The 17,286-nt window shown below is 36.4% G+C and overlaps 1 protein-coding gene across 4 annotated transcripts in view; it reads left to right on the plus strand.

The window, feature by feature from the left end:
* Positions 1 to 17,286, plus strand: part of ESR1 (estrogen receptor 1) — a 178,948-nt gene that overhangs the window by 55,853 nt on the left and 105,809 nt on the right. For 3 of the 4 annotated variants that reach the window (XM_062640890.1, XM_062640887.1, XM_062640888.1), the window contains exon 2: positions 12,091 to 12,595. In XM_062640890.1, coding sequence (XP_062496874.1) covers positions 12,168 to 12,595 — 428 coding nt within the window. In that variant the 5' untranslated portion in view covers positions 12,091 to 12,167. Of the gene's footprint in view, positions 1 to 6,043; positions 6,111 to 12,090; positions 12,596 to 17,286 lie in introns of all 4 variants that reach the window. The other variant, XM_062640889.1, reaches the window with a different exon arrangement.

Here is a 17,286-nt window from a genome sequence, read left to right on the forward strand (position 1 = left end):
TCATGAACAATGAAGGCTAAGTTAAGAACATTATGTGGGGAGAAGTGGGTTGAACCGGGATATTAAGCTGTGTCTGAAGTCATAACACATGAATTTTCATTGGTAAAATTACATGCTGGAAATTTTTGGAGCATGTATCTCACACAGTGAAGTTGGAGATATATTTACAAGTCATCAGTGTTCGATATTGTGGACTGATAAGCAACAGTTTTTGTACATTGTCCAACATGAAACCTGGCAACCATTGTGGTCTCTGAGCACTACACTTGACTTGAAACTGCTGTAATATTGTTAAGTCTAGTCTAATGGCATAATATGAACAAATTTAAGTCATGTCTCTTTTCTAAAACTGATTAAACTGATTTATTGTATAAGCTCAAGAAAAACACCTGTTCAAATTATCTCTAGGTACATGGCCCAAAATCTTTATCACAGCAAATGTATTTCAAAACCACAGAGACATCCAGTGGGATCAGTCTCTCAAATGGTTCACTGAAACATTTGTAAAAGAATACAAACTAATTTTCATCCAGACTAGGACTGTGAATACTGAAGGATAACATTTTGAATGGAAATAGTAATTTTTACATCTGCTTCAAAATGATTTATTGATGTATACCATGTTTCAGGACCCAGACCACATAAGAAAAGACAAAGAATTTTTGAATGTCTGAAGACTGGAACGTGGGGATTTTTATTGGAGTATATTTCAACATCCAAGCTGTTATTTAGGTAGAATGCTATATAATGTTCATTCTGTTATTTGGAATACTAAAATTGCAGGGATTGCTGGTAAGGGTATGGAAGTGAGAAGTCATGGGTGTTATGCATGCGCTTTCCGGGTGGTGCAGATTTTGCAGGCTGGAGTTCATGCTACAACTTTGGAATTCTTTTGGTTAATAAACCATGTAATAGGTATATGTAATCATTGGTGTATTTATTTATAATTTTATTTATTTATAATTCTATCAGGTTCAATGTGAATGTGTGGTGGACAAATGTCCTTTCAGCCATTTGTATCCTTTCTGCTTTGGCTAGTTCTGCTTGACTGCACTATTAATCTAAGGGCTAGGTATTGCTGAACAAGGTGGTCTCCCTCTTCGTTCTGGCCATGTGCTCCTGCAGCAAATAGCTGGCTCCAGAGCTGCACTGGCATAATACCTTTCTGAAAACAACCAAAGCTTTCTGCTAATATAGGTCTCCAGACTGGAAACATGGAAAGAGGTGTAATGCAAATACATTAGTGGGATGTCACCACTTTTGTCAACAGTTCGCTGCTAACTCACTTGAGCTGAACCACAAAACAATTTCTTTTAAATCCTGACAAGTGTAAAAAATTTGACTTTTCAGGCTGGTTTTCAGGAATTTGAATTCCCTGAACACTGAATCAGGCATGTCTTTCCTCTGTTCCTTGTGAATTCTCCCTTGACCATTTCAAGGTCAGAAACTGTCAGCTACTCACTGTGCATGCTCCTCGTGCTTAAGCTGCTGGGAGTGAGATATGCTCAGGCTTTACCAATGTAGATTTCTCTTGAACTTTGACACCTAACAAGCAAACCAATCTTTTGGATCAAAGAGATATCAAATACAACCAAGATTATTTCCAGGCACTGAGGCCAATTGTCCTGGAATTGCTTGCATCTGTGCTAATAGTTTCCATGAAGTGGTGGATGGATGCAAGCTGAATAATAGGAATAGTCCTATAATTTTTTTAATGGCTCTAACAAGCTTAGGAATAGCTTGAGGTAGTGCTGTTTACCACCTGCCAAACTTATCCCAGGAAATATTGCAACAGTTAAAAGTGCAATTGCAGAGAGTCTGGTGGTACGTGTCATATTTTCACTAGAATAGAAGCAGCCTAGAGTTTCATCTACCTGTAACATACTAAAGGCAGTATTTCCCTGAGGAGGATGCTTTCAACATCTTTATTGTCACCTCTTCATTGCTCAGTCACCTCTGATGAGGGTGGCTGACGCTGGTCTCTGCATGCTAATCTCTTTATAGGGGCTTCAGCCTTCCTGGTGCCATTTGCAGTGTCACCACATTGGCTCTGGGCTGTAATGTGTCACTAGTCCATATAAATCTGATGATGCCAGGCCTATTTGTACTCAGGGGAGGAGAATCAATACAGTGGAGAGTCGACACTACTGGGCAATTTTATTCCTGTCAAGAGGCTTTTCTAAGTATACCTATCCTATTTGAAGAAGTGTGTTGGAAAGAATCATGCTGTATTACTGCCTGAATTAGTTCATATGTTACACAGTAGAGAGGTAGGAACTTGGTATACAAAGCAACGTAACCATAGTAGTGTTATACTGTCTGTGAAACAGGGGTTAATCATCCAGAGCATAGCATCATGCTAGCAGCAGTCTTTTCATAGTACAGATCTGCCCATTCTCTCTGTTATGTTGTACGAATGATGCATTGCTGAAGCTTAGGAATTCAGTTAGGAATTTTTAGGAATAACCCTATCCCTTAGTTACATAATCAGAACTTAAATTTCTCTGTATTTCTCCAGGAAAAATAAAACAAAAAAAAAACAAACAACATAACCAAACATAAAAAAATTAAATTAATTTACCACATGTGTAAGAAGTCTGTAGTAGCAGTGTTTGCAGCTTTTAAAGGATTTGCAGCTCTAAACTTACTTCCTTGGAAAAATGGCAGCTAGTTAACATCAACTATGGTTTTCCTACAGTTTCAATATTCTTATCTAATTTCAGTATTGATATTCTTTTATTGGACATCTCTAACGACACTGATTGATGTTCATTTTTTTCTGGTTTTATAATTTATTACTAGTAGCTAATAACTTCTGTGGCTTTTAGAACATTGTGCTAAATGAGTGTGTGGAACTGTGTGTTTTAAATACCCTTAGAAATAGGAAACCTATTGCTCTGATGGGTTTCTGGACTTATAGGAAAGCCTGTATTGCAAAAGAACCATTGCATTAAATTATTGACTGCTCTGTTTCAGGAAGACCTCCATCTTGTTGCACAAAACAATGAGAATGGTAGAAGAACAAATAAAGATAGGGGAATGCTGAAATAATAAATAACTTTGACCTTTTTTCTTTTTTTTTTTTGGGTCTTTTTTTTTTTTTGTTGTTGGCATCCAGTTACTTTCTTTGATCTTCCCTGCTTTAAACAAGCTAATATCTGCCAAGAGAGCACAACTGTTACTGAATCACTAAGGTCCTATTTGTTCCGCTTGACAGATGACAATGCATTTTTGTCTTTCTGCAGAAGCCCAGAAGTGACTTTTAAAAGCTTTCACCAACCACAAGCCTATTTTTTTCCATTTTCTATTTGATACTGGTTAGACAAAACTGAAATTGTATTATCTTATTGTTGCTTATGATCATTCTGTCAAGAAACAAAGTCTTCAGCAGCTGTAACATATGTTGATGCTCCAGTATACATTATGGTTTTTTTTGTAAGTGTTATTTTGTAATTGCTTACTTTGTAACTCCCTGATTTTTTTGAGCAATTGCTGTTAGTGTTAATTCTTTAGTTCTGTACAGGTTCCTTGTGTTCGTGGTTGTTGAATGGCTTGACAGCTTGATCAAAAGATTTTATATTTAGAGTTTAGAAAGAAGACTTTATTTCTGTTAAACAATGAAACCTCATAATGGAAGCAGGAGATACTTTATCAGGTCTTTTTTGATTTTGTGAAGAAATAGAGAAACCCTTCCTTTAAGGATGCTATTTTCAGTCACTAGCATAAGCCCAGATATTTAAATCTGGGCTAGTAAGTAAACATTCTTTGTTCTAAGTATACGTTGTACTTAGCACAATAAGAACCAAATTTCTGATGGTGCTTTTAGGTGCTCCTGAGTACAAACAACAATCACTATAGAACTGAGTGTTTTGCATTGCATTTTGGTTCAGATTCCACTGGCCATGCTTTTAGGCTTCTTAAGTCAGTTTTAAATTTGGATTTCTTCTCTGGAGTAAGGAGTACATGTTATATCACAGAAACAGAATTTTGGAAAGCTTGCAAGTTATTCCCAAAGAATGAGATATGAGCCCCGTGGCTGTTAATTTTGGACTTCTCTGATTGTTGGAGATGACGTGTGTGTGAGGATCAGAGACTTAGGCCTTGATCCAGCAAAGCACTTAAACTCGTTTTTGACTTAGCTCATCATGATCATTTCCACTGAAGACAGTGACAGATTCATATTGTCATAGAAGGCGTTATTTAGAACTATATATTTAATATAATTCATATAAGTTTCTTTCAAATAAAGAATGTAAATGTGTCAGAAAATGTTTTATATGGGTTCATTTAAGAATCTTCAGGGTCCTGCATGTCTTCACTATGACTGTTATAGAAGAAACAGCTAATTAGCTCCAAAATGCACCTTTTAATATAGATGGTACATTTCTGCAACTTAAACGGAATTATATCTTCTGAAGGAGCCTTTTACTGAGACTTCTTTCCTAGATGGGCTGAATTGTTGTTGGAATTAAGAAATATATTGTTAATTGGTGATTGAGAATTTAAAAAAGTAAACAGGAACAGAAAACTGTTACCAGTTACAAAGGCCTGGTGAATTACATTAATAACCCTCTACCGCAGAATCATAGAATCATAGCATCTACCACACTTTTTCTATCTAGAATATTGAATTTGCTGTTTCACGTCAGGTCTGCACAGGATGACTGCAGCCAGTATTTTCCCTGCTGTACATAATTTTAATGAACATTTGCTATCTGACCATGCTTTCTAGAATATAGAATCATAGAATAGTTAGGGTTGGAAAGGATCTTAAGATCATCTAGTTCCAACCCCCCTGCCATGGGCAGGGACACCTAATATGTGCCAGACAGATGATCAGTGGTAGCAGTGAGCCACTCAGATGTAGCTGTAGTTGCTGCTGCACCAGTTGTGGCAATAACAAGTGAGTTCTTCACATCAGGGAGAAAATACCAATAAATGTATAGCAACACTGATTAGTTCAACAACTGATACCCCTTGTGGGCTCTTCCTTTTGGAACTGAAGTTTCCAAACTGAAGTGAGAACTAGGCCTAGACGTAAATTGACACACCTTCCTCTTGTGGCACTGGCAACAGTCCAGTGGCTCTATGATAATCTTTAATCGGATAGAGAGAAGTTAAGGTACAGAAGAGGACTTGATGTGCTGGCTACAGATGATTATTCACAGGTACATGTAACTATGCTTGCAATAGCAGAAAAGATTGATTGATGATGATTAGTGGAATAACTAAAGAAAATCCAGTTCTCTGAAGATGCCCAGAAAATGAGGAACTTCTGTTGCCAGTAGCTGGTAACAAGAACAGGATGTTGAAGCACCAGGAGTTTTTTTTCAACTTGGGTGTTGGAAGGCTCTACAGGAGAATTTGGACAGGTTTTCATGCCTCAAATTTTGTAAACAAAACTCACAAGTTCTGTTAAAATCACTGCATAAATGGGATTAAACATGTGGCTAATTTCTGGCTATTTTGGGGAACCTAGACTTCGTAATATTTAATCATTTTGAAGATGCATCAGCTTTAAGTGGATCTCAATAGATACAAAACTCTCTTCTTAAGATTTTCAAAGTTTTCCTGCCAGGCTGTTTTCAGAATGCTAACTCATTGTTATTGGTCATTCAGTTCAATTTGTCTTTGATACAAACACGATAAATGAATATGAACATGGGATATGAAGCTCCAGTTTTGCATTTCAGAGCTCACTCTTGGGTTTAGATCATGCTAGATCCACAAGGAATGGTCTGTTAAGATGTTGTGATTAAGCAGGGAATGTTTCTTAATTTTAAATCATGCTATTGTTGTTTTTCTGCCAGTGAACATCTTTTTTTTTAAGGGGTTAACATTCTGTGCATGAGAGAAATGTCTTTTTTCTCTCTTTTTCTGCCTCTATGAAAACATCTGCTAACTTTGAATCATCAGCATTTGCTAATATCTTTTGAGTTTGTCCAGAGTACTCAGGTATTTTGGCCCATTTTATGTATGTAGTAAGTAATTTATTCTGTATGAGCTGGGCACAATTATTTAGTCTTATCGTCGCTCATTTTAGGTACAAAAAATGAAGAAGTGCACAAGCTAGTTATATTGCGGCATCCCTTCTACACCTTTAGGAAAAGGTACATTTCTACCTGTTGTTTTCTAATGCTGAATTGAAAAGGCAGATGGTGCTCCATTTTGGTGAAGGAAATTCAGTCTGTACATCTGGGGACTGAAATTCAGTATTATAACTGACACAGTAATCTGCATGTAAACCCATTACACTTAATCTGCCACAGAAGAGTAATGAAAGGGAAAAACTTTTTGCATCTATACTAGTCTGGACAGTAGCATTCCATTGGGAAATTTTGTGCCCAGTCTAGTCAGGACTAGAATTTGTGAGAGGAGAGAGCAGTCTCAGATAGGTGAGAGCTTTTAGAAATCTTAACTCTTAAAACACTGCAACTTTTCAAGGGCTGAAAAAAATTGGCCAAATGTAGAAGGAATTTCAGAAGAATAGCAAAAGGCAGTTCTGTGACACAGTTCCAGCTCTTTGCCAGATTCATAACTCCTGCTTCAAACCCCTGATTTGCTGCAGCAAAAGTGTTTCTACTTTCAAAAATGTATTTCTTGAAGGGAAAAAAAAAAAGCAAAACATTTATTTCCAATTGACTCAGATACTTCCAAATTACTCTGAGCTCATCACTGGCATGTAAAATTTCCACCTGAGTGGCTAGAATCTGATAATGTCATAAATAACTCTAAACAAAGTATTAAAATTTAAAGCATCAGCTTACCAAAAACCTGTGATAATTTCAATGTATGTCTTAGATCTTTTCACACAAAGTATAGGTAAAATGAATGTATATTTAAATGTTGTAGGTTTATATACATATGTGTAGAGCAATTGTATTCCACGGTTCCCTGTTTGGAATAAGAACTATTTTGAGCAAATATTCTCTAATTCTCCTCTTCCATTTGACATGTGAAAACAGAAGCTCCCTTTTTAACAGTAAAGCAAACATAAAATATAAATTTAGACTTAAAAATCCTGGGCCCAGCTTTTTGGTGCTGTCACTGGTTTTGGTAAGTTACTTGGCGTAGGAGAAAAGAAAAGGGGATCCATCTTTGTATCAACTTAAAAAATGTTAAAACTCCTAATAACAGGGTGAAGCACTTATCTTTACAGAGACCCAAGGAATTTTTAAGCATAGACCTTGGTTTGCATAGTGGTATCAAGGGTTTTTTTTTCACAGAGAAGATTTATAAAGCAGTGGGGTAGATGGTGCTGTTCTCCAGCTGTCTATCTTGACGAGCTTCCTCACTGGACTAAACACAACATAATTTTTCTGTAATGTTACAGTGGAATCTTGGAAAAACATAATGTTCCTCCTGTTATGTGCAATAGATACTTCTTTAATTGCAGCAGCTAAAAAAAGCTTCTATCTTTATAGCTGTGGAACCAAAGCGACGAAGTTTATGGTCTCTTACTGTCAGCAGGTTTATGGAAAATTTATAGTATATGTTCTAAGTTCTGAGTTTACCATTTTTTGTTGGAATGCTTGCTAAAACTAGTGCTAAAAAAAGCCCATTATGAGATTAGGAGTTTAGCTATCTTTAAAGATTCTTGTAATTTGAATAGTCTGTGTGGAGTGTTTTTTACTTTAATCTCTTTTTCCCTCAAACTGCTGTTTTATCTTGGCCAGAAACAAGGCTCTGCTCAGGCTGTTTCTTCCTCCTCTTCTTTTTCTTTTTTTTTTTTTTTTTTAACTTGTTTTGTTGTATCATTCTGACTGGCTTTTGGGACTTTCAGTTAATAGAAAATTGCTGATAGCACTCTCAACCCCCAAAACTTGTTTGGGTTTTTTAGATAAGTTAGAGGAATATTTTCTATAATTTTTATTATATATCCTTTTAATATTTTTGAGTCCATTTTGCTGATGCCACATTATCTGCAATCAGTGGAAGGAGGTTTTTTTTTTTTTTTTTATTAAGCTGCAGTCTAGTTTTGAAGTGAAAACACATTCACGTTGTCTGTTATGGTAAGCATCCTGAATTTGTCTCAGTATCCTCCTGTTTGTAGCTGGTAGGGGTGTTGGATTGATGGTCCAGGTGGACCAAACTGCACGATGCATGACTCTGCTTGCTTGAACTGATCACTCCAGTACTTTTTTAAGCAAGAGAAAAGGAAAAAAAAGACAGAAATGTAAAAACTGGAAACAAACCATTCATCAATGAATTGAAATAAACAGAATTTGCCTTTAGAAATGTTTCTTAATATTCTTCAGCTGTAAATGATACTAATTTAACCACAGAGCCACAGAGCCACAGAAATGTGATTTAATTTTAAAGTTACTGCATTTAGTATTTTATTAGTGTAAGTCAGAGTAAATTCATCACTCTGGAAAATCTGAGTTGAGCACTGGAACTCTGGCCGATCTAGAAAAGGAAAATAGAAAGGTTGACGTCCTATAAAGGGGAATACAGGATTTAATCAGTCACTTCTGTTCATTTAATCAGTTCATTTCTCATTTCCATGAGGATAGTGTCTGAATCATCACTGTTTCAGAAACTCATTTCTTGATTCAGTCTCACTAAAAATCACTATGTCTGAAGAAGCAATTTCTGCTTTGACCTTACTTGCCAACATGCTTGTTGTGTTCCTCAGGCACAGTGGACTGTCCTTTCCTGTTTTTTCAGTATTAATTAATAGCTATTTTCTCTTTCCTTCCTATTTCTTCTGTATTTTAACATATGCATACATATCATGTTTGTATAAATCTGGATGGATCAAAGCCAACTTTATAATTATTTATAGATTCTTAAACTTCTAAGGTTGATTTTCCATTGACAAGTATTTGTCGAACACTTCTGTCTAGCATTGGAAATAAAGATGCTGCAGCCAATTCATGTTTCTGTTTGCTCTCTGTCATTACTACATGTGATTTAAAAAAATACACAGCGAATGAGGCAAGCCCTTCTGTATGAGATCTGCATATTTTTAAAGGCATATATGAAGTGGGATTTAGTGAAGCCAAATTTTTGAATAGACTTTGTGTCCACTGGTGAAAAGTACCAAATATTGTTGTTATAGCCTGTACCTGTTTCCATATTGTGCTCATAACATGTAAAACCTGACATCTAGTAGATGAGTAATAAAATAGGGTGGTGGAGTAAGTCCTGATCTTTAAGCACAAACAGCAAGATTTAGAAACTTAGGTCTAATTTTTTTAGGGGGGTGAGCCCACAAGCAGACACATGTAATGCCATGTCTAAAGCAGGGTGAATTACCAGCATGTGTTAATTTGGAGCAAGCAGAATAGTCATCACCATGCAGGACAAGAAAAACACCCTTCTGATATTTTGTTGCATTTCATAGATTTTTTTTTTTTTTAATATCTGGATTTTTTTTTTTTTTATATCTGAACAACCCACATATAGTGTGCAGAATCAGAAATTGATTTTCACAGTATACACAAAATCCAACTTCTTCCTGGAATTTGGCTTGACTAACCCCTTGCCTCACCCTTGCTCTTCTTTGCTCTCTGGCTCTTCTTCTGCAGAAAAAGTAAGCCAAATATTCTAGGATGCTATCACAGGGATCCACAGCCAGCCCTGAAATTCTTGGTGGCATTCAGATGTACCAGAATGCATGCTGCAGGGATAGTGCAGCTGTCTACTGCTGAGCCCCATTAGGGGGCAGGACTGTAACTTTCCATGCTGGCTTGTGGAAAGCTGCTCATGGGGTCCTTAGTTAAACCATATGGAGCAAAAGTAATGGTGCTTTTACTTAGCCCTACACTGTGTTTTAATGCTATTTGTACATGGTGGAGATTTTAAATATTCATTTCCCTGAAAACACACTACCCTCCCAAAATAATGAATGAGGTTTTAAAAACCTGCATGCAAGGAGCACTGATGTTGTACAGGACATACTCGGAAGTTAATGCACACTTATATCACCCACCTTCCACCTAGCTGTTATTCTGGAGCATTTTGTCACGTGTCAATACAGTAATTCTAACGTAGCATGCGTGTTGGATAATGCTTTAAATAAAAAAATAAGGTCCATCTTGTAGCACACTGCAGAAGGGGATACTACTTATGTCAAGGAGATTTATTATTTCTCGGATTATGCAGTTTAATACAAGATGATGCTTTTTCTATGTATTACTGAAGGACAGAAGGAAATCTATAAGAGTGACTGACTTAAACTCGTACCTGCCACTCATTTCAGTGTGTGTAGCCCAGCAGACTGGCTGCTGAGAGCTATGCTTGCTTGCCGTTTTGTGAGTCTCCGCAGACGCACGTTCGCCCACTCTATGCAAACATGCACACACTCTCTTTTTTTTCTCTCACACTGTCTGGCATATTTTCAGAATAACTCTTCGAAGACTTTCTGAACTGCTGGGTATGACAGTCTGATTATTATTTTTTAGCTGGGGACATGTTTAGTCCGGTGTTATTTAAACAAGCTTATCTTTTCGATCAAAGTCTACAGTCTGAAATTTGAACAGGGTAGGGAGGGTGGCTGGGTGGGTGAGGAAATCTATCAAGTACATATTTATGTGTGTGCTTTTGTCTGAACTGTGTGCCTGCGGAGGTATGAATGTATATATTGCTTCAGAATAACCCTGCAAGTATAAATAACTTTGTCTGTTATAGTGAAAGTTCTGAAAAAATATTATTATTACTAAAAGAAAACCATTTCTAGTAAATGTTTCTTGAAGCTGTTAGTAACCTGCATATTCAGGTTTTCGGTTTCTTGAGGTTTATGAAGGTTGAGCCGAATAACTGTAGAGTTGCTTAAGCACAGACTTTGCTAGTATTCGAAGCATACTAACTGGAGCCCATATATTAATGTGTTTAGTGTTGGCACTAACTTATTTCGCTGACTGAACCACAGACCGCAGCAATAAAGCTAGAGATCTTGAAACAGTTTATGGAGGTTTTCATTTAGCTGGTTCAGGAGAACTGGTTTGTGCAAAGTTACAATTATATGGAATGAGATTGCAAGATGAAGCATGCATGCCACACCTTTTCATTATGTTCTCTCTCTCCTTTTTTTTTTCATTCTAAATATAACTTTGAGAGGCATTTTACTTTATTTTAAGGATGATTCCATTTGATTATTTTAGATTAATTTATTTTCGAGTCTTATTTCAAATTTTAAGTTTGCTGAGCTTTTGTTCACAGGACTGGGGAAAAGAATTTCCTGTATTCAGTTCCTGTGTCACGCAATCAAATAATTTTTTCCTTTTAGGATCTTCCTGTGTCAAAGCTGGAATGATGCCTTTTTTCATGCTTTATACCCTAAAATGAAGCAGAAAGAAATTTCTAGGCTAATCTAAAGATTTTTCTCACTTTTTAATGTTGTTATTACAGTCTAGTAACGTCAATTTGCTATTACTGACCAAAGTATATTATAAACCTTTTCTTCTACATAGATACCATACCTTCTTTAATTTTTCAGTTAGTTTTATTAACCAAGGCTTGTTACACACACACAGACACATGTGCTTGCACACACACATTCTGCTTTGCCTTATCTCAGTTACAGCGCAGTCCTACCCAGGGTCATTACAATGTACACATTACATATTTCTAGCAAACATGAAAATGAATCAAACAAACAGGAGGAGACATAAGCACAGATAGATTGGAGCCTGCTGAGGAAATAAAAGGCAGTAATACTCCTGACTACTGGACTACTCTTCCTGGTTGGATTTAAGTGTTCTTTCCCGTTAGTTGCAGCAGAGCGTTGCTAGTCTGAAGTGAAAAATTAAACGACTAGTAAGAATGAAGTAACATTTAGAGGGACAATTATTTGGTATAACTCCAAAACTAATTGTTTCTGAAGTGATGTTTAAACCAATGTCAGTACAAAGCAAGAGTTCCTGGCTTGTGGCCAGAACCTTGTAACACATATTAGCCCAGATGAGGAGTTCCTAAAAGTTAGAGAGAGAGGCAGGGAGGAAGAGAGAGAGAATGTGTGCTTTCAGTGCTCCCTCTGCATCTGTTTGTATCCTCCTCCTTGCCGAGATTAGAGGAATACCTGTGTAATGCTGCTTTATCATGATTTCTGCTGAACCTCAGAATAGGTTCTGGTATTTTTTTTAGGTGGACTGCCAGCTGCCGATCTCGCTGTTGAGAGTAAAAGCAGATATGTTCCTTGCTCACTGCCATTAACACTGACCATGACCCTTCACACCAAAACCTCTGGAGTTACCCTGCTGCACCAGATTCAAGGCACTGAACTGGAGACACTGGGCAGACCTCAGCTGAAGATTCCCCTGGAAAGATCGCTCAGCGAAATGTATGTGGAGACCAGCAAGACAGGAGTTTTTAACTACCCAGAAGGTGCCACTTATGATTTCGGTACTACAGCTCCCGTGTACAGCTCTACGACTCTCAGCTATGCCCCAACTTCTGAATCTTTTGGGTCCAGCAGTCTGACAGGATTTCACTCACTGAACAGTGTTCAACCAAGTCCAGTGGTGTTCTTGCAAACGGCGCCCCAGCTCTCACCCTTCATCCATCATCACAGCCAACAGGTACCCTATTACCTTGAAAATGAACAGGGCAGCTTTGGGATGAGGGAAGCTGCTGCTCCAGCCTTCTACAGGTAAATAATTTTTCTTGATACTTTAAGCAGATGACCTGGGAGAATTAGAATGTGGAAATCTGCATGCCCTAATCTTTTTTTTTTGTGTAAAGGACCATGTGATTTAATTGACCCATCTATGATATCTAGATAATAAAAAATATAGTAGAACAAAGCAAAACTGCAATTCACAGCTCACTGTGACAGTAAGCCTTAAATTTTGAAAACTGTACAGAAATGAGAAACAAATTGGATAATGAGTGCAAATGTTCCCTGGGAAAACATGAAATCAGAATTGCTTCAAGAATGGCAAATGACCTCCCTGTTGTAATATATTAGAATTACTGTCTGAAGCATAGTAAAAAAGACTTCCACCATCACACGTTTCTGGGTGTGAGTGGGTGTTCAGCTCTTAGCTGATGGTATGAGTATTTTTCTCCTCTGGCTTCCTTTACAGTGTGAGAAGTGGCTTGTGTAGGAAGTAGTTCAGAAGCAAAATATCTTCCCTAATCAAGTGGTTAGAGTTGACTCTCTGTCAGTATTTGTCAGTAATCACCTTCATAAGCTATCTATCCTAAGAGCTGTATACGTATTAACCCACACTTTTCATTGGAGGGTGATATATATTAACCATAAATCTGGCATGCTGCATTTAAAAAGATAAGATTTTGAGGGGTTTTGTCCCTCAATAGAGGGTGGTGGTTTTTTATGTTTTGGCTTTTTTTTTTTCTTATTTTTTACTTAATTTGTCTAGAATAGAATGATTAAAATATCTTGGGAGGGGGAATAATTTTCTTTAAGTATTTATTTTTAGTTGTTAGGACCTTCACTATTTGTTGAAGGAAGTGGTAGAAATTGATAGAACTATAGCTTCCAAGAAAACAGTCATACACACCAATACCCACATTGTTAATGTTCATGCAGTTTTCATAGCATAGTTTTGCACTAATTTATTACACTGGGCTTCAGTGAATCAAAGTGAACATTTAGGTGTCATTTTATTTTCCTAAACTATGTCTCTGTCTTTTTATTTGAGAGATATAAGTGAGTTTACTAGAAATGGAATGAATTTGGAAAATGAAAGCAAGTTATTTTCTCCCTCTTGAAGGCCAGACTCTGCCAGGCTTATTTGCAAAATACAGTGTGCTACTGTGAGCAGCAGCGTATGTTCTCAAAGACAAGCTAACTCAGCCTAAGAATCTGGTTGCAGAATCTGGTCCAAAAAGCAGATGATGATTGCACTTTTTGCAAGTGATTAATCAGTTTTGGGGAGCAGATGGGATAAACACTGGTGAAATGCTAGCTAACAGTTATGTCAGACTGTCCACTACAGTGTTAACTGAATTGGTTCAAACAAAATGCATTTTAGTGCAACCAAATACAAAACCTCTAGGAAGAGGGAATACATGTCAGAGTATAAAGATCCTGAATGATTGCCAGTGACTTAAGAGTGAGACTGACTTTGTGCTAGATTAAAGGGATTTTTTTACATAAATGTCCAGTGTAAACTTGTGGTGAAAAGTGTGTAACTGACCTTTGATGTGTAAACAGTGGAGTAGTGAGTTTGTGAAAGCTGAAATGCACAGGTAAAAAATGCACTGTAGTCTGGGTATTTTACTTTAGGAGGAATAAAAGCAAGAATCACCTGGAACTAGAAGTTGAACTATGGAATTAATATTATTTTATTTTTAAACAGTCAGTTGAGGGAGACACTTAAAAATACAATTAAAATACTTTTAAAGTTCAACTACTGCGGCAAATATGTAAGGCCAGTGCTGGATTCCCCATTTCCTGACATTTCTAATGAAGGATGGGTGTCTCCCTTGAAGATGTGTTTTAACCATATGCAACTGATGAGGCTTAATGCAGCAGTAATTAAGTGAATTTATGATCTTGGATATGCAGGTTGTTTATCTGCATAGAATGTTATAGAAATGATTTAATGGCCCCTTCCAGCCATAATTCTGTAAACCACATCTGATATGATAGTAAGAAATGTGTATCAAAGCAATTCCTATGATTATCTTTTGTTAGCAGGCATAGTACTGTTGTAATTATATTGATAAAAGCTTTATTTATTTTTAGATTTTCATTTTTCCAAGGTTGCATTTATAAAGTTATTACTCTCACAATTTTAAATATTAGGTCTTTATTCTTGTATTTTGGCACAAATTCAATCACGATTAGTCTGTTAAAAGCAAGCTGAAAGGGTGTTCAGTGTCTGGAAAATATTTAAATATCTAATAAGGGGGCTTAAGAATATGTTATTTTAAAAATATTGTAATGCATAAATTCCCAATTTGCTTTATTTGTTTGGCTAATCTCATTGGTATCTGTTGGATTGTGGGACAAAAGAGAGCATGAGGCAGTGCTCTGTCTGGCAATGATTAGATTGATGCAGGAGATTGGAAGATGTCTAAGTACAAAAATGTTGAGTTACTGAAAACACCTACCAGTAGGAGCAGTAAAGACAAAAATTCTCAAACTTAAAACCCCTAACAAAACTTAAAGTGGATCATGGTCAGTTTGTTATAGGGCTCCCTGCTCCTATATAATGAGTAATGTAACCTAAGACCCGGAAAAACTCCTCTGCAACTCTCATTTACCTTTCTGTGTAACAGACTGGTGCTGTGGCTTGTAAGACTGAAGTATTTGTGTTGCATCATCTTGTTATACTCCAGATTTGAGATGAAAATGCTGCACTCAGTGGTATAAGTGGCTGGGACATTAAATTATCATTGTAGGTTGGAGCCTAAATTACAGTATGTTAATATTTGGATAAAAACCTGTTAAAAATTTTCAGTCACAAACCTCAAAATTTACTGTATGTGATAAAACTTTTAACATCACTTGATTTTGTTAATAAGTATTCAAAATCATGCTCACTCTAGGCACATATGTATTAATTCTGAAGCTATATTTTATGTCATTCAAATAGTGTTTCCTTCTCTGAAAAGCTTTGTCTCTTATTGCAGTGTGATGACAGGCCTCTATATCTAGCTGAAGAACATAACAATAAAGAAAAGAATGATTTTGTAAAGAATTAACTCCCCCTTACCCTCCCAGTCTTTTCCTTTCTGGAGTCCCTAAATCATGGGACATCAGAGTTTGAGAAAAAAGAGGGGGCCTAGTTAATCCAAATTGTGCTGTCTTTAATTTGACCCCTTTTATCTCTGACCTTGTGGCTGTTTTTATAGAGAGCCAAACTAAAATACCTTTCTCTTGTCTTACAGTGTCTGTATCTTCCAGTGAAAGGGAGAAGACATAGTGCTAGTTATGTTTTCAATTCTCCTCAAATTTCACTTATATTTTTTCTTTATTATTTTTATAGTATTTTGTTTGTTTGTTTTATTAAACACTAACTAATAGTTAATTATTATTACAGGAAATCTTGTACTAATGGATATTACAGAAAATTAATGGAAAGGTCTCTTTTGTTTTTAACTATTACATTTGAGTTCTGGTCATTTCTGGTTATTTTCTTGTGATTCTTTGGGGAAAACCAAGAAGCCTTTCAGTAGGATAATCTATCTCAATATATTCCTACAAGCAACAGCAAAGATTAATCCTTTTTGTTCTGCCAGTATGTGATATTCCTGTGTCATACCACTGAGTTTGCACTTCTCAGATCTAAAGTAAAATCATGCCTGTACTTCAGACTCCCTGCAGCCTGTGTTTGTTGCTGCTTCCAAATTTGGCCAAAAAAAGCAGGTAAAAATGGGCTAGCACCTACCAGTTACCTGATGAGGGAGTTGTCTGTCAGTCTGTAGTGTCAGAGGCAGAGCAACTCAGTATATAAACAGAAATGCTGCCTGAAAAATTATTCATTGCTCCCTGAGTTTTAGTGGCTGGCTTGTTAGAATCTCCTATTACCTCAGGTTCTAGGTTTAGGTTAATATAATAAACTATTTATTTAGTTTTAGTCACAATTGTCATACTGAAACTGACTCTAATAATTTTAAACCTACTGCTCCAATGAATATGATCACAGCTTTAATGTTTAATGCTTGTTAAAATTCAGATATATTGCAAATGTAGATTGATTCCTTCTCCTGCTGTAATTCATAAATCCATCAATCCAAAACCCAGTGACATAACTCAATATGTAATTTTTTACCTTGTCTGATTTATTATGAATCTTTCTAGCTGTTCATGTTGAGTTCTAAACAAAGAGGTTTTTTACAAATGTTAAAATTAAAGTAATGTTACAATGAATGCAAAGTTGAAAGATAAGTTTGCTTTTTTTTTATGTAGTATGAGTGATTCCATGAGATGAGGAAATACGATGTAATGTAGTGGTTTAGGGAGGTTTTCTGGCTTTGCTTTATGGCGATTTTTAAAGTTGGTTTTTTTTTTATTTTATTTTTTCTCTAAAGCATCATTCTGTTCTGAGGTCCTCTTTTGAACAATTAAAAGCATTCAGGCAGTTTCTTAAACACTTGGAGTGTTCCTGTTTTCAGAGGTTGTGCTGATATCTCTGACAATTTTATAGCAATAGCTGACTGTAAAGAAAGAGACAGGGAAACACAGAGTTATATTATCTTATGGAACTGTTGAAAAGATAAACCTGTTAAAAGTTCTGAGATACTCATACATTACAATTATGAGGGTCTTGTGCAATACAATTTTTTGGTTTCTGCAGCTCTCCTTAGAGAATGTGCTGATGTGGATGGATCCTGCTGGAGGTGTTCTTGCACCATAAAGTCATTAAC

The sequence above is a fragment of the Pezoporus occidentalis genome, unplaced genomic scaffold (genome assembly GCF_034315485.1).
Source record: "Pezoporus occidentalis ecotype Australia unplaced genomic scaffold, CSIRO_AGI_Poc_V1 ctg67, whole genome shotgun sequence".
NCBI lineage: Eukaryota > Metazoa > Chordata > Aves > Psittaciformes > Psittacidae > Pezoporus > Pezoporus occidentalis.